This window comes from Dromaius novaehollandiae, chromosome W (assembly GCF_036370855.1).
Source record: "Dromaius novaehollandiae isolate bDroNov1 chromosome W, bDroNov1.hap1, whole genome shotgun sequence".
Classification (NCBI taxonomy): domain Eukaryota; kingdom Metazoa; phylum Chordata; class Aves; order Casuariiformes; family Dromaiidae; genus Dromaius; species Dromaius novaehollandiae.
Genome location: NC_088130.1, coordinates 55,023,035 through 55,048,150, shown reverse-complemented (window position 1 = coordinate 55,048,150; position 25,116 = coordinate 55,023,035). Strand labels below are relative to the sequence as shown.

Below are 25,116 nucleotides of genomic sequence, written 5' to 3'. Positions count from 1 at the left end.
TCCCTGACCACTGAATAGCTCCTCCACAACTGCTTAATCTTATAATAGATGGAGATTTAGCTGCTTATTATCCTTTAAATTTCCTGGCTTCTAGCTCTGGGCTCACACAGCGAAACCAGCTTTGTTAAACAGCTGGATCCCAGAGGCAGAATCCTCCTAAATAGTGTCCTGGGCATTACTGCAAACCACTGTGAAGCATTTACCAGGGGTAGCTTACCCTCAGCTATTCTTCATTCCTTCTGCTTGTTTTCCTCACAACCCAACATTAACCACCCCAAAGCATTCACACAGTAAACACTGCAATAATTATGCCAAATACAGTATCCAGGAAATATTAGAGAATAGCCACTGCTCTTTCATCATGAGAAACGTTTGTTCTGGGTACAGCTGGAGGGACACGTGCTGATCAGGCTGTCTTCCTGCCAAGGCAGCCCTGCTGGTCAGAAGTTAGTGAGATTCGTCCCACTAACAGAGACACATCTGGCTCTGCCTTCCCAACAGCCACCCAGACTATGAACGAAAACCGCAAGTGTGTCCTTCTCCTAATAACCAGGAGATGGCTTCTAACATGTCTGAAGGGCACAGGCTGCTCCTAGGCCAGTAAGAAGGAGGAAAGTTGCGCCTTGCTGTCCAGTACCTCCATCTCCAGTGACAGAGCAAGTTGTATGGCAAGGAGAGCGTGCAGCTGTCTTTTGAAAAGCAGGTTAGCAGCCAGCCACTCTTCCCTAGAAACACAGGCCTGGGAGGAATCTGCTAATTAATTTTATCTATTCCTCTTTCAAAAGCTGATAAAGCTCATCTTCAAAGCAGTCAGCTTTCTTGCTCCTACTTTTCCTACTGTAAGACTGTTGTAAAACTTCACTGCTGTGATGGCAGGAAGCTCTCCTCTCACTCACCTCCAGCCTAAATTTATCCAGTCAGTTTATAACTCTTGCTCTTGTGAGAACACTGGCCTTTAGCCTAAACTGTTTTTTTCCCTCCTCAGTATTTATTCCCCTTTGATATTTATAGACAGTAACCACGTAGCCTCTCAGGCTTCATCATACTAGGATAAACGAGACAAGCTCTCTTGATGACTTGAGTAATTCATTCCCTGATTACCCTAGTAGTCCTTCTCCGCATCAGTTCCAATTTTCATCTACTTTCTAGAACAAGGATGATCAGAATTGTACATGATATCCAAAAAGATATCCTACCAGCACCTTGGGCAATGCTTACAGAACTCTTTTGTGCATGCTGGCAATGCCTTGGTACATATCGAGACGATACCTGTCCTTTTCCCAGATGTGTTCCACTGGGGATTCAGCTTTAGCCAGCCACTGGTGATACTCTACCATCTATTTTGTCTGGCTTCTCCAGCTGATGAGATCCCACCTCGCCTACTATTGACAAGACTAGTTTCTTAAAGGAATGCTACTATTAGCTTCTCTTCAATCTGGTACTTCCAATCCTTCTCCACTCCATTGCTGATTCCCAAATTCCATTTTGGCTGGTAATTTCCTGTTTAACACTTTACCAGCTACATTACTGAAATCCAGATGAGACCAATTTTCCTGTAAAATTTCCATAAAATTACTTATAAGAACAAATCAAGATAGCTTGACACAATCCACCTTCGGCAAAACCTCATCAACGTTTATCTGACTTTCCATTAACCTCTGTATCGTTAATTATCACCTCCTTCCAAATATGCTCTACAGTCTTGCCTTCTCCTGACAGCTCGTGCGGGCTCAGACCATTCATCTGCCCTTTTCACGTAAGGCTGTTACATTTACTATCCTCCACTCTAAACCAGCTTCACGATTGTTTTCATAGGTCTGCCTTAAAAGACACACAATGCATGTCCTAAAGCCCCTAAAGCACCATTCCTAAAGCACCTAAAGCTTTAGGAATTCGAGGAGGGTGATTATACAGATCGTTCTCCTCTCTGGCTGAATGTATTCATTTCTTACAGTTTTTATAAAACATCTACTCTACTGATATCTGGAGTCCCAAAGAAGGCTCCAAGAGGAATCCTGACAATTCAAACATTGGTATCTCAGGCTGCAGTATGGCTCTTTCACACATCTTTCCAGGCCTCTGGCCTTGAGGAAGTAGGAATTTATCCAGTTGTATAGAGGTCATTCTCTAAAATTTTGGGTAAAGCTGGAAAAGGATGATTCAGCAAAGGAAGCTTGCTAATAAAGTCAAATTTTATTCTTCATATTAAAGGTTGGTTGATAAAGAATATTTACACATAGTTTTTCTTACCTGCTGCATGAAAAACTTACTTCCAAGCTCCACACAGAATAAACTAAACAGAGCTTAATATGAAGATAACCAGGATTAATACAGTTATTTTAGCAACTTCACATGGTGCTATTAAGGTAATGGTGCTATAGGTTATTTACTGTATTGTCCTATGGAATCCACTGAAAGGACTGAAAATGGCTTATGTCACTCTGGTAGATATTTTTGCTGACCTTTGAGCCATCCTTTTTAAGATTCATTACTGGCAGATTTTGTAATCAAATGCTAACAGTCATCTTTTCTTCAATTCAGCCATTGCCAACAATACTGTAGTATCTGGATGATGATGGGATCAATGTAACATGACTGAGAGCAAAAATCAGATCTCTCGTAAAGCTAAGTCATCTCCACCAGACTCTTCTATATTGCATGTCCCAAATTACTGACTCTAGATTACATCTACCATTATGCTGTCTGCCTGGGTTTCAAATCATTTTAAATTTTAAACAGGGCATTCAGACCATTTCACTCTCAGCCACACAAATAAGGTTGAACTTTTGCACAAACCCTTCCCCCCTCAGAAAAAAAACAGGCTCTGACTTATTTTTTCTTGGAAAAGGTCCTGGAAATGTGCCACACTATATTATTTAGATGGCAGCCTTTCCCTGAAGAACTCTGTCCTTCTGTAGGGTTTACTACCATGCACAGCAGATGAATTATTACTGTTAATAACACTGCTATTTTGCTTGACCAGTGGTATTCACCCTATAGGTGATTGGCAAGACTCTAATTTTCTACAGCCATAAGCCATACTAAAATGGAGATTTTGAATGAGAGAAAAGTACGATAGTGTCTGCAGACTATCACTTGATCAACAATGATGTCCATGGGCCAATAAAGGCTGGATACTTTAGTGCTAGACATTTATCATGGTATTATACAGATCTAGTCAGAAACCAGAACTGCTCTTCTGCAAGAAACTCCAGCATTTCAAAATGTGTGTTTCAAATTAGAAAGCAAATACAAAATGTTGGCATTTCCCATTAAATAAAGTTCAAAATCTATTTCTGAATACAAAAATGAAATGCTTTAAATATAGAAACAGCATTAAATATTGCAATTAATAATGCATAGAAATCTGAATAAAAGATGGAATTAATAGAAATATAAAGTTGAAACATTTTGACATAAACAATACGGTTAAAGTAAACTTCTCTCTGGAGGAAAAATATTAAAAGATGGATTCCTGAAAAAAGAGTAGACTTTTTAAGAAATCTGCAGTTTTCAATAAAAAACTGCACCAGCGGGAACAACTGATTTTGTGATTGCTTCATTGAACCAAATTATACAGACATGCACTTGCTGCCACATCTAACAAAACAACTGTAGATCAAAATATTAAAGAAGGAAATAAAATATTAACTAATATACCACTGATGTGATCTCAAATCAACTTTAAAAATAAAAATGGCCAAGACTTTTCAAGTGCAAATAATGATTTAGAGAGTTCTTACTGGTTCTGAAATTCATAAGTTGGGTATCCAGCACTAAAAATATTCAGACATTGTAAGAAGTCTCACATTTCCAGTAAAGGTAAACTTGTGAAATAATCTCATATTTTATTTAGTGACATCCCCACACTGATGAACTAGGGTTGCGGTACTACAAATGAAACAAACCACATCATAGACGATCAGGGAAACAGTAGACTAAAAAACGCATTTTATAGATTGTAAAAATGTAACAAGGGATCACACAGGACATATCAACAATGAACTAAAATCCTTCTGGAGTAAAGCCAGGATAAATACTTGGTGGAGAGATGCCATAGCAAAGAGGTCGTTACCTCCTCTTTCAGAGTGACGCTGAGTTGTGCTGGATCACTAAGGGCCACCAGCACAAGGAAAAGCAGACCTGTCACATCAGCCACTTGACGTGTGCGAGTCACTCAGGTGGCTCACGCTCCCCTTGTGAGACGCAGGCTGAGCTGCACAACTGCAACATAGCCGCGGCAGCCTGTCTCCTTCTGCAGACCCCTCATGCCAGTGGTGGCTGGTTGGCCTCATCTGAGCAGCTGCCTCCCATGAGGGGTCAGAGAACAGCCAGGGGACCTTGCACCCCTCGACCCAGCAACAATTCAGATGGAGATCTGCTAGACGATACAGTCCACTACAGCCTCCATCAGTGTCACCCAACACAGTGACACCTTGTGCATCAGCAGACATGTGATTTAAGAGATGACAAGAGTTGACAGGCATAGGATTGGAGAAAAACACACACGCGTGCACATACACCTTGCTTTAAAAAAAGTAAGCAATCATCTCCTAGCTAGCCACTGGGAGTCTGTCCCTAAGAAAGGACACAGCTCTGAGAAGAGCTGGCTAGCTGGCATGGTCGGCGCTGGCTGTCAGCAGGGCAGAAGCCCTGCAGAGGTTACCGAGAGCAACTGAGCCTTGTGGTCAGAGTTCATGCAGTGCATTTCCAGATCTACTGCACAGTAAAGGAGAGTGCTGCCTGACCTGAAAAATATTTTTCCAAGAAACAGACTACCTATAGCTCTCATGAGAAATAGCTTCGAAGAAAAAAAAACCAGATGCTGTTCATACAATGTCTTAATTCCACAAATGTCTCTCAGACTGCAGAGCACAAAGAAGGAAGCTTCTTACCAAGGGGTGACTGCTCAGTTGGATGTTCATCTTTCCTGCTGTAGTGTAGCCAGACAGCAATCACATTGAAATACTGTGTCAGGAGGAGGAGGAGCCAGAAGCAAATGCATGAGGTGAGATGGACCATTATTACAGAATCACAGAATGGTTGAGGTTGGAAGGACCTCCGGAGATCTAGTCCAACCCCCCTGCTCAAGCAGGGTCACCTAGAGCATGTTGCACAGGATTGTATCCAGGCAGGTTTTGAATATCTCCAAGGAAGGAGACTCCACAACCTCTCTGGACAACCTGTTCCAGTGCTCTGTCACCCTCACAGTAAAGACGTTTTTCTTCATGTTCAAGTAGAATTGCCTGTGTTTCAGTTTGTGCCCATTGCCTCTTGTTCTGTCGCTGGCCACCACTGAAAGGAGTCTGGCCCCATCCTCTTGACACCCTCCCTTTAGATATCTGTATACATTGCTAAGATCCCCTCTCAGTCTTCTCTTCTCCAGGCTAAACAGGCCCAGCCCTCTCAGCCTTTCCTCATAAGAGATGTGCCCCAGTCCCCTAATCATCTTCGTAGCCCTTCACTGGACTCTCTCCAGTAGTGCCGTGTCTCTCTTGTACTGGGCAGCCCAGAATTGGAGCCAATGTTTTCTGATTTGAGATTAGCAATAGACTCAGAGTTTTTCATGTATTGTGTTTAACAGTGGTTTTCAGGGCACTTAATTTCAAGTGTCTTCATGATGACCTTACCCACTCATCCATATCAGCTGATTCCTGTTCTGTAACTTCTACGTTAGGATGTTTATCAGATGGCTGAAACTGGGCCCAGAGACTCACCACGCCATGTGTTCATACTCTTCAGAGAATAAGTACCAGTCTTAAGTAACACACATTCACATTGATACCTTCCAACAGTGACCTTCAGGACTGTCTACCTAGTACCTGATGGCAGCCTGAAACAGCATCTCTGGAAATGAAATACTCTCTCCCTTATTCTTCCCAGTGGCAAACCACCTCAGCTTTAAACACTGATGGTAGCACTCTGGTTTCAGAATTCATTATTTGGTCTGAACTGTCTGAACCCTTATCATCACAGTGCATGCAGCAGAAGCAGAAATGAAACTTGCTGGACTGTCTACTTGCAACAGTTGAAAGGAAGAAATGAAAACAAAGAAAAAAGAATGCAGGTGGAAGAAAGCGCAATGGAGAAAAGAAGCTATGGAAAGGATGAAATAATACTCGTCCTGAACAGAAGCAGATTCTTCTTCTGAAACAGTAACTGTGATAACAGGCCTTGAACAACTGATGGCTCAGTTATGGCAGCAGGCCCCATACACCCAATAGTCTCCAGGAAGCGTGAGAAGCCAAGTCCTCAGTGGGGCAGGACCTGCCTGCCCCATGTACTGGGCAGACTGAGCGCAGAGGGGCACCACTTTGGCCAGCCAGCACCTGCCCCACAGGCGGACGGACGCCCTTCCCACAGGCTCAATTCCCTGCTCTGTATCTTGCTTTTTAGCGCTAAAGCACTGATTGCCTAAGCTCTCCGCTTCCACCCTTGTGTCCAGCCACCAACTTTTCAAAGTACCCCCTTGAATCAAGAGTAGGGAATGAAGGGGTTGCTGTCTTCTTACTTCCTCCCAGGAAGTTGTGGTAAGCAGCAAAAGCAATGCAAACTAATGAATTAACTCTTGAGAAAAATCCTGCTCACAGAGAAGCAAGTTTCACTGAAATATCCACTTCAAACTTGGGAAACAAGACTGCAAATGAACTGGCAAAAATGTTCACTTCCTAGTTAATCAAGCAACACAGTACAGTATTACCTGTATGAATTCTTTGTATTATGGCATTGTCTAGGAGCTCTAATTTGAATGGGTCTCACTGAAACAGGAGACCCAGACTTCACAGTACAACAATCCCTGACTTTATAGTATATACATCCAAGTAGGAAGGGAACAAAGGCCCATAGCTGTCCCCCATCACAGGCCAGCAGCAAAATTAAGGAGCCGCATCACCCAAGATCTGGTTCAGTTCTTCATCTACTACACAACAGTGCCTGCCAGCGTAAGAACAAGTAGTAACTGAAAGAGCCAGTGCACTACTTGTAATACAAAGCTAAGCAGGTTTTGCTACCCCACCATGATATGAATGATGGCAAGGTTCTTCCTGCATGCTGTAGCTCAGAAAACAAATTTTCAGTGGGGAAGTGCCTGCCTGTCTATCACCATGGCTCCTACCTGACTCTCACCACTCAGTCTGCTTCATATCTTCATACAATTTTATGATATAATACATTCTAGATAGCAGTTGCTTAGTTACAAAAAACTCTCAGATCAACAGTTACAATATTAAAATCTTGCCAAAGGTCAAATCCCACCGAATGATCACGCAGTATCTTAAACACGTCTTATTATTTTTCTTAGTATCTGAGAGAAATACTGAATGACATTTTACTATAATAGCTTGTGCTCTGTTGAAGCAACAGCACAACACAGGACAATACGTCTAATGCTATCATTATAATTATAGACATAGTCCTATTGTAATCTCACGTTACATAGCAGCTTATATCTTAGCCACAAGAAAATCATTCCTGGCAGAAAACAGAATAATGAAGCTTGTGCCTACAAGTAAAGTTGTGGAGAAAAGTTCAATAAAATGAGTTTAAACAATTCCAGACTTTCAGAACAAAAGAAATCAAAACACGCTTTATATTGTATCAAAACAGTATCTTTCACAATGATTGTGGCTCCCCAAGAAAAAATTTCAAAGCTCCCCACAGACATTAATGAATTCCTAAGAGGAAAACATCATCATCTCCGTTTTAATAGAAGGCAGTATGACAAACAGGCATTTTTCTAGCTTAATGCAAGTTCTGCCTCATACAGAACGTGGTACATCACCAAGACCTCCTGCCTGGCTGCCTGTTCTGTTTACCAAGTGCTTTACCTCTCCACCTGTTCCAGTTCTTTCTTTTGTACAAACATGGCAAGAGGTTGCCAGGATCCCATACTGCTTCCTCTGTACATTATGTACCAACTCAATTCTGGGTATATCCTGCATGCTTAACTGCTCATTCGGAACACACAGGCTACTCACTTACAAGCATCGGGAAGCATTTCATAAAATTAACTTCAGGCTTGTGCGGACTTTCAAGACTTAGATCAGTCTGGCAGTCTACTTCACAGATGGCAGGCTTGTCTTCCTCAGTTATAGCTGCTTTCTGGTGAGAAAGCCATTTAACTCTTCCTCTCCCCTCCTAACCTCAGAGATGATTCAGATGCTTTATGAAACGTGCCAGTACCTTCTCTCACCGGTCATTACTGTTGGTCATTCATGCCCTACTCTCTTGACATGCCTTTCAGACTCTATTAGCCCTGTCTCTCCCTTCTTCCCTATCACAACATGACATGTAACCAGAAATGACAGTTCTCCAGAGCAACAGATCCTGGGGGAAGAATTTTCGTAGCTGAGCCACACTTCTAGTATATCCTCAACCTTTCTGCCTTAGAAGGCTGGTTCCTCACCCTGTGACTCCTTGGATGCACCACAGCCTACTCATTCAACATTCACTCCCACATTTCCAGCCTACTACCAAAGGAAAGGACAGTAACTGGAGATATGTGAATGACTTCTCTAGAAAGAACGTGGATGTATTCTCTCCAGATTCCTTCCAAAAACCTTCAAGGCCTTGGAGGAAGCTGTGAGTCGCCCAGATCCATCTGGAAGGATACAGCATGTGTAAAGGTTTTTAAGAGCTGACAGGAAGTTTTTGACGACTTTCCATCCACATCTTATCACTTCAGGAGCATAAAGCAGATAGAGGCAATTAAAAATTCAAACTTCTAAACATATAGTGACTACATGTTAGCTGGTCCAGAACTACCCAGTTCTTTGCTTAGAAGTTGACAATGATGCTCCTATAGATCTAGTTACTTACATAGTTCTGAATGCAATGGTTTGCAGTATGCAAGTGCTAATACAACACAAACCTAGATGTTGTCATACCTGCTAAGATTGTATTTGTCTGAGTTACTATTAAATGTCTTTGTATTACAGAACGTCACTATCAGCTCGAAAGCCACCTTGCAAATAAATCTGGGAAGGCGTGTTTGTGCAAATCTCAGTGCTTGTCTTGTCTCTTACAGATGAAAAGGAGAAGGACTAACCCATCAAGAAACTGCTTCCTCCACAGTAAGCATAAAGCAGCTAGGCAGTCCCAGACCCTGTCCTGACAAATATAACTCCCTCAGGGTCAGCATTTGTTATCACCTGTTGGCTGTAGTATTTCCATAGTAATCTAAGTAATGTCAGAAAGATCAAAGGAAACCCGACTGACTTAATGAGCCACTTGCAATTTCACTACAGCAGCAGCATCGATTGAAGCATGGCATCTTTGAGACAAGTAGGTCTTGGCTCAGGAAATCAGGGCTGTGGGAATGAAAATTTACCTTTCACAATGAAAAACACTTACTGCTTTCTGTATAAGCAAATTCAATGCTGCTCAGAGTGTATGATGATGGGATCGCATAAAGTTATGAGTAGCGAGACAACATATACAGTAGTTGCAAATAGGTGTTTTAGTGCCTAACGTGATATAAGCTACCAGCATGCCACATACAGGAAAAGACAGAACTGACGATTGCCAAGTCAACTTCCCTTGTAGACTACATCCCACAGGCTGTTAGTATGTATTTAGATACAGACTTTTCCCTGACAAAGTGATTAAAAATCCTGTGCTGTCATATTTTGTGGTATTTTAATGCTATTCCTGGCTCAAGAGCAGACAAAGCCATCGGACACCACCAAACAACACTTCCCAGGGGAATACTACGCTGAAATCCTTGTCCACACAGATGCTCTCTGATGATAAAATGCCACTAAAATGTCTGCCAGTAAAATCAGACTGAACATCCATGACCCATCCATGACTGAAGTCAGAGTCTCCCTGTGCTCACTTGTGTAAAACATAGCGATTGCCTCTTGTCTGGATGGACTAAAAAAATAATTAGGATAATTAAAGGGAGAATGGAAATACTAAGGATGTGACTGGATTGCACAGTGTAATTTTAAAGTCTATAGTAATATACCAGACTACTGAACAACAGTTTGCACCATGTGGAAAGAAAGGACAGCTGCCTCCAAAGTCAAATGTAACAAGGAACAAGAGTGCTGGTACCACACACATTAGTGAGGGACTGCGTTTACACTGGCTTCTTGGCAGCGAAAGGGCTCACAGAGCGCCTGTGCTGCTATGGGTATGCTAAATCCCAGCCCCTAACCAGCTCATGCTGCTCTCCTGCGGCAAAGCTGCAAGCAGGAAGGATGCCTACCTAATTAGCAAAATATAGTTAACATTTCTGCTGTTGTTTGTTTTTCCCCATAATTTAAAAATGGCATCAGTCAGTACAAACTATGGATTAGAAACATTACAAAAATCTCACTCTTCCAGTATCACAGAAACTCTCAAAAATTAAGCTGGCTGCGATATGGTTGGAGGAAGAGAGTCTCCCCTGCCCCACTAAGTGACTCAAAAGTCCCCTTTCTTGCAAGTTCTGGGATTATTTTTCACTTAATATCCACCTATTTGCTAGCTAAATCTGACCCCACTTGGTTTATAACTGCATCCAGGGATAGCTTTTCTCCAGACAGCTTCCCTGGCCTACTTACCCCCCCCTTTTATTAATACTGTCTATGTTTTGCCTCCATTTCAAAGCTTCTCATGTGCAGGATTTTTTCTTGTTTTCTTTTTTTTTTTTTTTTTTTTTTTTTTTGCTTTGGTTGCTAAGGGGGAAGCTTTAGCATGGTGGGCAAGGACTTAGTCACATGCAAGCTGCAGGGAACATTATCCTTAGAGATTAATTTGACAATAGGCTGGATATCTGTTTATTTTCTATTCCTCAAAAGCTTTAAAAGTACTTCAACATTTCTGTGTCCTCTAAAGGAGATCTGTATGCTATATTATTCAACCTCAGAGACAACAAAGAGGAGAATATCATGATTGTCTCCAGTGTCATTTACCAGGCAGAGATAAAATTGGTGTTATCACTGCAAATCAGAAAACGAACTAGACTAATATGAAGAACAGCTCTATACTCAAAAAGGTTGTTTCACAACCGTCTTTCAGAGGTACTAAAGGCAGCTGCCTCACTGTGAAGTTAATTCAATAAGCAGAGGGAATGTAATTCATTTGGTACGTACTGTTTGCTAATCAAAGAATATTTCCTGGCACGTACACTGTGCACGACAGAATGTTAAGCCTGAAAACATATTGTTAGTCCTCGAAGTTTTTCATCAAATCCAAGAAACATAACGTACGAGCATGTGACAAATTCTCCTCGTTCCTGCAGAGAAGGTAAAAGTTGTAGTACGAAGTTCTGTATCGGTGACTTGGTGGCGCTAGGGAGAGCTTATACGAAATGGCTTTTTCCTTTGTATTTGTGCAGGATAGAGAGCTTGATGACATTATAATTTCTCTTTCTTTCAAATTATTATCCCACTGAGTATCATATGTGATAACAGCAGCAAAACCACTGAGCAATCATCATCAGTAAGAAACAGGCCCGGTATATATCTTCTGTTGAATTTAATCTTAGGAGGGTGTGAAACTCCTTTTATCTAGGCTACCATGGGCCTCCCATCTAGCACATCTGCCACTGCGGTGTGGGGCACAAAGTCAGGAATAAAACCATTTCTCTTTTCTGAAAAGGGTTGATGAGCGTCACCGCCGAGCATCCGCGGCCCTCAGAGACCCCTCCGCTGCCCCAACGGGCGGCCTCGCCGCGGGGCAATAACCCGCTGAGCACCTCGCCTTGGCCGCGGAGGAAGATTTCACTAGGTTCTTTCATGCTGCAGCCTGCAAAGCAGCAGAAAGGAGTACGGCCTGCTGCACAGCCGCTGCTTTCAGTTTTCCTGGTCTGATGGATGCTGCAACTGAGATAAACGTGTAGTTTAGGCCATTGCTTTTAAAATCTTAAATGATTTCATGAGAAACAAAAACTTCAGAGATCAAAATCTGATATGTCTCATTGGATCCAAAAGGATCTAAACTTCACTCTGTTTTCAGAATTAAGTCAAAATTTAAATGCAAACAACCACTGTGTGGTGGGGAAAGCGAGAAGACCAAGGGTTTTCTTTGAAAATGCCACAAAGAACTATTTCTTAAATAAAATACTTCATTTAGGGGGGGGAAAAAACAGGACTTATTTGATAAATACAGCCTTATTCCACATTCAGATCTTCAGGAATTACCCACATTCAGATCTTCCAAAATTCAATAAAGACTGAGTTTGCCAAAAAAAAAAAAAGGGGGGGGGGGGGCTGTGCCACTACAGTTACAGAACTGCTGCCGAGACCTACATGCTACATCCTCAATGTGAGGCTGCTGGCCAGCATCTATTGATAGCCAGTAAAACGATATAAAATTTATAAATCTATAAAGCGACTGCAAACAAAAGCACGTCTTCTCTACCTGGACACAATAATGCAATCTGAGCTACGTATTTATTATGAAAAGGACAAAATTATGTTTTCACAAAAAAATATTAGGTGGTTCAAAGTAGCAAACAGTACAGCTGGAATATACTCCCTGATTCCTTTAGTATGGATTACATACTTCTATATTACTGAAATATTAATGCTGTGAGATTGGAGAGAATTTTATATTTTTTGCAAATTGCTTTGCATCCTTGAATTGCTCATCTGTTTATTTTTAACAGGATCCTCATCACATGAGGAATGGTTTGGAGTATACTTCATATCTACTTTCAGAGCAGTTATCTCAGTAAGCTCAATATATGAGCTCAGTTACCCTGTAGATTAACATATATTTCAAGCCTGTGTTTTCCTGAAGCATATTTTTCTAGTAAGTAACAGGATTTCATAACGACACCACACTTTGGAGGCAAAATACCCAAAATACCAGTTCTGGAAATAATTCTGAAAGTCAATTTATTTTGCAATGATTAAGAGCTATGCAAAGAAGGAAAAATAAATTTTTAGAATAGATTTGATTACACACTTACGGCTCATGTGAAAATCTCAGTTACAATCTGGAAAAACAATATTGTCAGGTATTCCTGCCCTATTATTTACCGATATTGCAAGTAAGTTGGTGATAAACTCAAAATGTGCTGTAGGCAAGAGATACTAAGAGTTCAAAAGTTCAGGCCATTCAAAACTCAGCCAAACACATCCAGAATCCATTTGTACTTTTTATTTTTTCCCCGAACAGCTCCAAAAAAGCACATTATGAGCTGTAGAGGAAAGAAGGGGGAAGTGGGGGGGGATGTTACCAGCTAGTTTAAAAAAAAAAAAAAAAAAGTAGTTTCTCAGCTGTGCTGCTTCGTGTTGTTAAGAACACGCAGAAAGATGTTTATCACAGAAAACGATACAACAAGAACAAGCTCTCCAAACAAGCTGAGTGTTTAACAGTAAAATCAATAGTCAAAGTAGAATTTCAGTACAGAGAAATGCTCTTCAGACCCACCAGTAAGGGAGATCCCCAGTCAAATGGAGCCTATAAATACATAGGAGCAGGATATATGAACAGCCACAAGTGCATTTGCACAAGCATTTCTGATTCACATTCAACTGCCTATAAAACCTTCTGTGTCACTGTTTTATCATTTCAGGTGAAGTTTGACCCTGTTTTTTCTAGTCTACAGTCACTTGGGAAAGCTGTCATAAAAATGGTTAAGCACTTCTCAAAAATGAGGCATGTTTTCTTTGCAGGGTGTAGCGTCGCAGTCATTGTGCCATTCATCACCTACCAGGAGACAGTGTTCCCAATGGACCTTCCTGGCACAGGCACATCCATCCAGAGAGCAGAACATTAACAGGCCATTGATCCCCATTATGAAATTTTCCACTTTGCAATATTTGCTGTTGTTCTTGTTGTTTAGAAAAAGCTCTTATGCCTTAGCATTAAATTTCAGGTTTCCCACAAAGTTGTCAAGAACACAGTCATAGACATATGCCTTTAAGCTGAAAATTGGCTGTGATTTATCAAAGTCCAAATGTGTGTCTTGCATGGACAGTGGTTTTTGTAATGTAATAACTAATGGCCTGTCAACACAATATTTCATCTACCCAACCACTACGACGGTCTGCAGAGAGTCTTCCCTCAAGAAATCTGTATGATGCCGTTAGGAGGCAAATACACTTTAATGGTGTCCTGACACTTTTGATACAGCGTGTGATGGCATGCAGAGAAAAAAGCCATGCCTGCTTAAGGTATGTAGAAGTAGTTAAGGATGGAGATTCTGCACTGCCAGGCTTTGGTGAAGAGCCAAAACAGATAACGCTTTACCTAATACCTGAAACTTAATGCGTAAATCAAAACTTAAGATCTAGATTAAATAGATTTGTCCACATCCAATAAGGAAACCTGAGGGAAGATGTTCAGTGCTCATGGTAAGAAACCAAATGTGAAAGAAAAGAAAAAGCTTCATTCAGGAAAAAAAGGAAAAAAAAAAAAAGCCAATCCAACAAGATCTCATCAGGCTTTAGCACCAGATTTTCTCTCAAGATACAAAAGCTTCTCCTTCAATGTGCTTCTCTTTAAATATTTCAGGATTATGCCTAAATTCTCACTCTACCCCACAGTACAATGGAAGATGGAAAGACACCTGCTAGATTTTCTTTGAAATGAATTAGAAAAGCACTGTTACCAACACAGATTCAGCACAGTCAAAACACATATTACCTTGCAAAAACTTACCTTTCTGTGATTGTTTCTCTGAGACCACTAGCAACCCCTTTCACCACTGTACTAGCCTTTGGCGTCAGCACTACTTGAGATATAAAAAAGGAGCCCTTCTTTCTTCTTTCAGTGATTGAGGCCTGGAGAAACTGAATCAGTTTTTCTGGATCTGTCGTGTTTGCCCAGGGTGCTGGCATCATCTGACCTGGCCAGAGAAATGGTACCTCGAGAGCCACTGGACTGTGATAAAACACCAACACTTGGTGTTCCTTTTCCCACAGGTACTGGAGGCTTACTTCGTGGGCAAATATAGCAGGACACATTTTGTTTCCGTATGTGTCTTTGAGCATTTGGACAAGCTTTTCATGATGATATTTCTGCATCCCATAGAAATGATTGAAGTCCAAGAAGACCACTTCTTTGGGGTGGTCAGTGAGAAACGCATTGATCTCTTCCAGGCCCTCATTGACTTTGGCACTGAATAAACCATGAGCAAAGTAGAGCTCATTGTCCGGGTCTCTGGGTTTGGTGGAAATTCTAAGATCAAAATATCGTATACCTGCCCCCAGCTGGCTAGTGAAGTTCATTGTCTGTGTAGCCAACCACTTCCTCATCAGCTTTTTAGCCACAGTCCCAAATACAGAGACAAAATTCTGGACAGTTTCTGGCTGTTCAGGTCCAACCGGAGAGGCTTCATCGATGTAGAAGCTAAAGGAGTCATGAGACCCTAAAAACACAACAAAAGAAAACAATCAATATTGCAGTCATATATTAAAATTTATTAATGATTCTTTCTTAATAAACGATCCTGATCTGCATGAACATTCACCAACAGACTCCTTCCCTGACCTTTTACTCAATAAAACTGTGTTTGTCTGGCAGTATTTATTCCACTGGCACTTCACAGGAACTTGAATGAAAGGCAGCATCTATCTTAAAGCTTGAGGCACTCCTTCACTCTCTCCACCTCTTACTTATGCCTTTAATCTCACTCAAGTCAGTGGGCTCTGAACCTCAGAATAAGCCAAGTGTAATGCCAAAGTCACATAATAAGAAAGGCCCCTAGAGCCAAAAAAAACCCCCCAACAAAACAAAAAAGAGAAAAGTGAGAGACTCTGACCCTGCATAATGAATCATGCACTGCATGGGGTTTGCAGAACAACACCCTTGCCACACCAAACGCTTTATGGCCAGCTAAAATACTAAAATATTGGTTGAAAAATGCCAAGAACATGTAACCTTTCTGAACTCCTCTCTAGCTCAAGTCTCATCTGGCTTGCAATCAGGTTACTCAATATCGTGTTCCTTTTTAAACACACATCTGAAATCTTTGCATTCCGTAGAGGAAACTACGTAAGTACAACAGACACAGCCAAGAATAGCATTGATTTCCACTGCTTCAAATAAAGAAACACTATTGTATGCTCTCGAAAAGAATGGGATATGCTACCTTACATGCCTATGTACAGAAGTTGCAATTTTTCAAAACATAACATAGTTACACACAAATATACAAAACAATTTGCTACACAAAATTCTCTTTGTTTGAAGGAAGGAAGGAGGAAGAAAATGAAAATTCATACTTTTGACCAGCATTTAGACCCTTTGCATGAAAACAGCTGATAAAGCTAAGGGCATTTGCAAACATATGGTAAGTCTTCTGTAAGGGACTTTGTCTTGCTTTACTGACAGACGACCTGAACTTAGATGTTGATCATCCCTGTATACCATTAGCTTTCCAAATACCTCATGGTGAAATCTGGCAGTAAATCTGTCAGTTTATACAGCAAGACTGTCCGACTGCAAGGCTGCGTCCCCCCCGTCCCAGCTGGGGTGGATACTTCTGGTCAAACTCCCTGCAGCCATGAGGTCCTGCCCCTGGGCCTAACCCACACAGCTTGCAAAGCTCTTTCGGGCCAGCAGGACTTGCATTTCTGAAACGGACTGCAGCACTGGGCCCTCAGTGGTCCAACTTCTAGCATCAAAATAGGTTCATAGCATGAGTCCTGCCTTCTAGCACTGATGCTTTTGAAAACTGCTTTCCCAAGCATGAATTTTGTGGCAAATAAGTATCACATTAATGAAATTCTTCTAGTCAGTCATTTATGATGGTGATACTATTTTAACCAAGCTGGAACAAACCCTACGAACTGAAATGACAGTTACAAGATCTCCTTCTTTAACAATAAACGCAGTCACGACAAGCCATCTCAAACTTTGGTATTAATTTGGCTTTGTTTAATTTGAGAAATGTCTTACATTTTTGTACACCCCTGCTTTTCACAGTTCTATCTTTGAACTGCATTATATTCTAAATATCAGACAAATTTTCGATTTTGATGATGCTTTCTACTGCTAAGTGTTGAAGTGATACTACACTCTTTGCAGAGCCTGAATAGATCATGGAGTATCTGGTTACACAGTGATATCCCAGGGGACCAGATCTGCATACAGAATTTTAATGATAAAACAAACGATTAGAACAGTGGCTTGTGTCTCAACAGCATTACAGGGAAAATCAATGAGATACATTAAATGTTCTGCTCAATGTAACCTGCACTAATCTAGAAATCAAAGTAAATCCAGTCTTGTTTAAAACAGGGCATAGTTATTGATATTACCAAGGGATGGATCTTGCAAACCCTCACCGTGTGAATTCTTTGTCCATTGAACTCTCTTGGATTTCACTGGGATTTTATGAATAAGAATAAGGATATATGTATAAATATTATTAACTGATTGCAGCAGTGGGCCCTGGATGGTAGCAAGATTAATTAGACCTTTTATCCTTCCTTGCCTGGTCTACAGCCTCTGGGAACCTAAATTTGCAGAAGAGGAAGTTAAACTTGATTACCACAGGCAATATGCAACACAGTACCAACTGTGATTTGAAACTAATGAAGTCAAGAGAAGCAGCACGATTCTCACAGCAGAAAACTAAGGTGAACACCTTGCCAGCAGATAGTTTTTAAGTATTGGTAAAGCAAAATAGACAGAGAAGAGGGTGAGAGAGAGAGAGGGACACAGCATGGTTGAAAGCTATTGAACATTACAAGCAGGATAGCTTAGAAAAATAATTTTTCTTTATTAAGGTCTTGAAGGGCAAAACAGCAGGCCACAGGCAATCTGGAGAGCATCACAGACAATTTTTTTCTGCAGACAGTCCTTCAAGTAGACAAGGTGCTCAGTAGGATCTGCTATGAATAAGGAAGAACTGGCTAGGGATGTGAAGGTTGATGGCAGCTTTAGTTAGAGTGACCGTACAGTGACAGAGTTGAAGACCCTAGGGAAAGTGAGGAAGGCAAGTAGCAGAAAAAAGAGCCCTCATTTCAGGAAAGCAGTCTTAGCTTGTTCAGGAAATCAGTAAGCCATATCCTGTGAAAGAATTAGCTGAAGTGCAAAGGCACACAGGAAAAATGGCTGATCTTGAAAGAACACCTCCTTAAAGCATAATCTCCCCCACTGTACAAGAAAACACAGAGGTAAGGCAGAAAGCAAATTTGGCTGAATGGAGAAAGCATAGCTGAGCTCAAACACAAAAAGGCAATGTACAAAAGGCAAAAGCAGGGACAGGCTACCTGGAAAAATAGAGGAGCATTGCCCTGGCATGCAGGGAGGGAGTCAGAAGTCCAAAATTTGGCTGGAGTTTAAACTGGCAAGGGATGGGATGAGCAATAAAAAGAGCAGATACGTCAGTAGTAAAATGAAGCAAGCAAAATGCTGACCCACTGCTGAATAGGGCAAGAGACCTCATAATGAAGGACAGGGAATCAACTGAAGTACTCAATGCCTTCCTTGCTTTAGCCTTTACTGGCCAGGTCTGCACTCTAGGTGTCTGCACCTCTTCCTGACTGCTAGTTCTCACTAGTAAAGGGTGACTGAGTTAAGGACTACTTATGTAGATCACAAACAACTAGATGGAACCAGAAAGAATTCATCTGGACATGCAGAAGGAGCAGGCCAAGGTCATTGTGAGACTGCCCTGTCACATCTTTGATCAGTCATCATGACTGGAGGAGGTCACTCATGTTTGGAAAAAGGCAAAAGTTACACCCAATATAGTTACACTTCAATATAGGAAAAAGTTACACTTCAATATAGGAAAGCAGGACAATCCGGGGAACCACAGTCTATCAGATTCATTTCAATTCCAGGGAAGATTACAGCGCAAGTCCTCAGAGAAGCCATCTCCAGCTTTTGTCCAGAAGGACAAAAAGGTCATGGGTAACAGCCAGCATGGATTTAGCAAGGGCAAATCATGCCTGACCAGCGTGACCACCCTCTGGGCCAAAATGACTGATTTGGAGGAGAGCGATGGATTTTGTTTCCCTTTACTTCAGCAAGGCTTTTGACACAGGCTCTCTTTACATCCTTATAGCCTAACTGGGGAGATAGGGACTAGACAAGTGCACTGTATGCTATGTGAATAACTACCAGAGTACCATCAGGCTCAAAGTCTAGAGGTTGAAGGTACAAAGTCTAACTGGCAGCAGATTACAAGCGACTCCTTGGGGTCAATACTGGGGCCAATTCTGTTTAACATCTTCATCAGCAATGTGTAATGGGATGGGGAGACCCCTCAGCAAGTTTGCAGATGACACCAAGTTGGGAAAGAGATTAATACTCTGAAGGGAAGAGCTGCTATTCAAGGAAACCTCAACACACTGGAGGTGTTGGCTTACCCAAACCTTACGAGGTCCAGAGGCAAATGAGAAGCCTTGGACCTGGGACAGAACAACCTCATTCAACAGCACAGGCTGGGGACCAACTGGCTGGAAAGCAGCTCAGGCAGCTCTGCAGAAAAAGACCTGGAAGTCCTAGTGCACTAGTTATACCCAAGTCAACAGTGTGCCCTTGCAGTAATGAAGGCAAAACACACACTGTTATGCATTACCAAGAGTGCAGCAGGCAAGTAAAGGTAAATGACTAATTTACTGCATTCAGCATCTGTGAGGCTGCATCTGGAGTATTGTGTCTAGCTTTTGGTTGTTCAGGACCAGGGAAATACTGACAAACTGCACTAAGTCCAGCAGAGAGCTGGAGCACACGATGTACAAGGAGAGGCTGAGGGAGCGGGGTCTAGCTGGCCTGGAGAAGAGGAGGCAAAAGGGGCTCCAGTTGCAGTCTTCAATTGCCTAGGGAGTGGTCACTGAGAAGAGTTAGGCTCCGTCTTCTCTGAGGTGCACAGACATGGGACAGGAGACAACAGTCACAAGCTGCAACAAGGGAAATTCCACTTGGACATATGGAAAAAAAAAAGATTATTCCCCACAAGTTAAGCAAGGGAACAGCAGCCCAGAGGGGCTGGACTCTATATCCTTGATTCTCAAAACTCAGCTGGACAGCCTGATTTAACTTTGAGTTAGCTTTTGCTTTGAGTAGAGGGTTGGATCAGATGACTTCCAGAGCTCCTTTCCAACCTAAATTATTCTGTGTCTGCTCATCTCTCCGCCTCGCCCTGCCCAAGAAACAAAAGCTTCATTTCTTGTCTCTCAACCTTAGAAACGATTATCTAGAGACACCAAAAATGTTTGTGCCATGCATGATCCAAAAAATTAAAGTGGCCAGTTTCAACCACTGAGACATTAAATTTTGATGAACTTAGATGTAGCCAAACACTATTTAGACATTCAGGAGTACAATGTGCAGTATCACCTAGACTGCAAGAAAAAGAGCTGCTAGCACTTTTACTAGGGAGAACAGTCTCCTGTTTTCCTTACTGAATTCTCTTAATAAGACTGTCAGGAATATACAGCCCCCTACGGCTCAGCTGTGGACATATTTCTGGCTTCTCTAGAGGGCTAAACACCCTATTTAAAAAATAACTGGACTCAGTGCTGAAAAGGGTCCTCCAGAGAGAATGTATTTCAGTTTAGAATTGTTTCTTCAATTCCACAGAGATTTACAGAGAGGCACAGTGAAGCTACTATTTTTGGTTTCTAAGCTCTAACACAGCATCCATAGAGAGGGCAAGTGTAGCTGGCCTTCGCACTGCTCTCCCCTTGCCTCACCAGTGGCTCTGACGTCTTAGCAAGAGCACGGTAAATACCACCTCAAATAGAAATAGCGAAATGAACAGAGCTGCCCAACACGCTCCTAACAGCAGCACTCACATTCTGAAGACTCACCAGTCACAGCAAAAACACAGACAGGTAGAAGCAAAATTGCACATTTGGGGGCATGTTTGCTCTCCTCCCCTTCTCCCACAGCTTCTCCTGTCTTTGTGCTGGGATTTATCCAACAATTCCTCAAAGTGGACTCTCACTACTGCTTTGGGTGTCATTAAAAGCTTCACTTGCTGTTGTCTTCTGATATTTAGGAGAGAACATCCCTTGGTGACTATTGCTGAAAAGTCACATGCACTGCAACCTAATCTCTTCAAAAACATCCTTGCCAGTGAAGACTCTACAGTGACAAGAGACCAGATCACAGCATGTTTCTTGGACTCCACAGAGGACAGCTAGGACAAATTCCTTTGACCTCTGGTATACAGGAGACCAAAGCGGATGTTCTCACCATCCCGTCTGGTCCAATCCTTCCTCCCTCCCTATCCCTCCCCCTCACCCCACCCAAAACCCCACCCATACACAATGAATCTTTACCTAGACAAATTGTGATTTCAAGGAAGAGCAAAGGCTGAGTACAAGCACTTGGTGCACCTTAATCTTGTGTTTCACCTCCTTTTCAAGATGACTGAGCCCTGTTCTCCCACCCAAAGCACATCTAGGAACTCAAATGGTGCTGACAATAGTGGTGTGATTCAGGCTTTGCAATCCAGTTACCTGCAGCATTTGAGCTGCTTGGGTGATACAAGCTTTGTTTGGTAAAAAAGATTACCCAAGAGATCAAAACAAAAACCTCACAGATGCTGAATACAGTAGATTAATCATTCTAAGCAAGTAAAGTTTTCATGCACAAGAAATTGTTTTAGCAACAACTTACTATTGTTTCTCTGGCATCTCCCTATCAACTGTGAAACATGTACGAGGATGATGTTTTGGTTTTTTTGAACATCATTACAATTGTTTCCAAGGGCAGCCTTTGAATGCTGATATTGCCAGGAATCTCCACCACCATGAAGAACAGCATGCTCTCGACCCAGCCAGAAGTGTTATCATTTTCAGTTGGTTTTTAAGAGACAGCTTGAGAACTATGACCAGTGCCTGCATTGGGGAATTTTTTCCAACATCTGGACCAAGCCAAGCTGTTAGCAAGGATCTCTCTTGTAAAACCAAACCAGACAGAAGATGAGGAAAGATCTACTTTGTTTTTAGGCCAAAGATAACTGGCAATTATCACAGCACTACATGCAAGCTGTGGCTAAAAATCTGATTAGGTTAATCATCATTCTATTTATCCTAGTACACTTAGTGTGCATAGAACGTACCCGCATGCAGCCTCTTACAGCTCCCTCCTGCAGAAGCAAAGACCAGTTTCTTTTTTCTTAGAATGCTACATCAGTTAATATCACATTTCAAATTCTCAGTGCTGTGTTGAAAAGTAAAGAAATAAGAAAAAGCAAACTGTAATTATATTTCTAGCTCTCTAAACACTGTGAGCATGTGTCATAACTATGGATGTCACAAGGCCAATTCTGCTAAAGAAACTATTCTTTAACAAAAAATTAATACATGCTGCCCTCCCCAGAGCAGGTTTTCCCTCTCGCTTGATAACTTCCCCATAGTCCTGTAATTATTTGTGTAGGAAGAGGCGTTGCAATGTTTTCTAAGCTGCTGCTTGGCGTTCATAGCCTCCCACCTCTTCCCAGCCAAACCACCTCCGGATAGACTTCAGCACAGACTTTGTGCAGATCGCATACAGAGACGACAGCCTGGGGAACATTACTCAAATGGCAAGGGCTTTCTGAGTGCCCCAGAATGGTGAACTCAAAAAAGCTCACTATTAAGTGAATTATTAGTTTCACCAAACCTAAGCTCTAAACGAGCCAGTCTTTACTCAGAAAAATGTAATATTAACATCAGTGGAAGCCTGAACAGGGACTGCAAGATCCTGCCATAAGGCAGAGCGGAGTAGGCTAATTCCCGTATTTAATCAGCTCAGTGGAGAACTGGCACCGCAGTAGCACGGCGACAGCACGGCCTGCTCTCAGCAGCACTGCTCACAGCTTCCCCATCTCCATGGCCCCCAGAGCCCCACTCAGCTGCTCTGCAGAGCACAAGCCAGGCTACCAGAACTCCTGTAGACATCCGAATTCAGAGGGCATGGGGATCATTTTTGCATTATAAATGTAGAAATGGAAATGATCACATTGCACATCAAAAGAATCAGTCGGTGCTCTTTCCCCACTGCCTTTTTCAAACATGGTCTAAAGTTCTGGGCTGTACACAGAAGAGAAGGTAGAGGAGGAAGGAGAGGACACTGCCTGTGTGTACGTTAACCGCAAAAAAAAACCCGCTGGATGTTTGTGTCCTGCACTGAAAATTTTAAAAGGTGTAGGAATAAAAGGTGTAGGAATGACTTAAAACTTTTAAAACCTGCCCTACAATAAGCAATTTAAGAAGCTAATTTATTTACTGATGTGAAATTGAAAGGATGACTTCACTATCAGGCAAAAACGTAACAGGATTCATGGAACAAGAAATCCAACTCAAACTAAAAGAAAGAAAAAAAAGTGGCCTGCATGATGCAGGTCACATCCTATGATAGGCAGGCTTCTATGACCTTACCATTTATTAATTTAACCACATGTATGAAGATTGAATAGTATATTCTATAGCACAATGAATGAGCACTCTGTACAACCTTGTTTTTTTATGGACAGCTATATCTGAGGACAGAACACCTAATTCCTTGAAATAAAATACTTAAGGGCAGAGCCCTAACAACTGTCTGCTCCACAAATGACGATTCTTTCAAGTTTTTGCTTCTTAGTGAACAGAGCAGACAAATCTACTGTTTTATTCTTTTTGCTGTGACAGCTCGCTGCTACTTGTTCAGATGCATCAGAAATTTCTATCACATCTGACATGCTAGTAAAATACTAGTCTCAGAAGTAAAGTACCATATTAGCTATTTTTCACTTAAATCAGGAGTAGCATATAAGAACATGAACATTTTGCTGAGGAAAAAATAGAAAGAGGTATATCTGATTCTAAGCATAACATAAAAGTGCCAGGAATAGTTTGGGGCATATTTTATTCCAGCACCAGCTCAGTCAGGCTGAGTATGTCATCAGCATCCCAGTCATATCTCCTGGGGCAATCAGCAACACTTGAATTGTGAACCAATAGCTTGGGGACTAGCAAGAAGCTGCGACAACCCCAGGCAGCTCTGCTGAGCACGTGAAATGGCATCTCCCCACAGTGAGTGCCTCCCGACCATAATCCTTGTCCATAACGTGAATGCTGCCAGGGACAGGACAGCCTCGAAGGGCAGTATGTGACTGGGGAGGCTTATAAAGAGAACAGTCCGTTGATACGTTCATATCCCTCCTTCTCCGTACACAGAGGAACATAAAGCACTACTTGTTACGTATGGCCACAAGTAATTTAATGTTCACACTCCACAAAAGGATCAAATCAGACAACCTCTGCTCCTTGAGCTTTTATATATTTGATTTTTTTTCATGAACAACAGTCTTTAATACCCTCGGTAACAAGAGAGAAATTTTCCTTGAAATAATTGCTTCTGATTACATGGCTCTCACTCTTGCCAGTTGTTGCATCTTTTTTGCAACAAGAAGTATTTTGGATATTTGATTTTGCATTTTGCCCATCTTTTGCCTCTCCCCTCCTCTTAGATCTACATTTTTTCCCTGGCATATATATTACAGTCCTTTCCTAACCCATGGCTGCACTGAGGGCAGGTACTGGCCTCACTACAGTCCTTATTTCATTGTGCTCTTGCTCTATTTTTCTTTTTTTTTCTTTTATTTAAAATAATGCAATATTTTCTATTAAACCTGAGTACTGCTACTGCACAATTCCAGTGATCCTTTGTCTCGTGTATGTATTTTTTGCATCTTTACCCATTATTTTGAGGCCATGATAAAGAAAATCAGCAGGTGTGACTGGATAAAATGAGGCTGCATAACAAAGCCAGTGGAAGACTGATGCCTTAAAATGTGTTTTCCGTGACTTTTAAGATCCCTGAGATAAAGCCACTGCAATCTGAAAATGCACCGCCACAAGAATTTTAAAGGCAAGATCTTTTTGACTATACAAGCACCAAACTCTGCTGCAGGGACACCTGTGATGCAGAGAATACGGATTCCTCCTGCACTTTAATGAGTGCACTGACAGCTAGTTTATCAGCACTCCAGGATGGGCTGTCCTAGGGATAACACTGATAGAGTTTTCTATTACTGCGAAGAAATCCAGGCTAGATTCATTTTCAATTTCTCAGTCACTGAGCCTGAAAAGCTGGGACAAACCTGAGCAGTTAATCTGATTCTTGTGGGAAAAAGCTGGAAAAGCAGGTGAAAGTGCCATGTCATCTTTCCTAAAGCACTTTTTCCTTCAAAAATCCAGAAAACAGTCTTGAGCACTTGGGACCTGAGCTTTATGAAGACATCAT

The 25,116-nt window shown here is 41.7% G+C and overlaps 1 protein-coding gene across 2 annotated transcripts in view; it reads right to left on the bottom strand.

Annotated features, from left to right (window-relative positions):
- Positions 1 to 25,116, bottom strand: part of LOC112983604 (PI-PLC X domain-containing protein 3) — a 77,537-nt gene that overhangs the window by 15,745 nt on the left and 36,676 nt on the right. For both annotated transcript variants that reach the window (XM_064500093.1, XM_064500092.1), the window contains exon 2: positions 14,599 to 15,307. In XM_064500093.1, the coding sequence (XP_064356163.1) occupies positions 14,599 to 15,307 (709 nt within the window). The remainder of the gene's footprint in view (positions 1 to 14,598; positions 15,308 to 25,116) is intronic.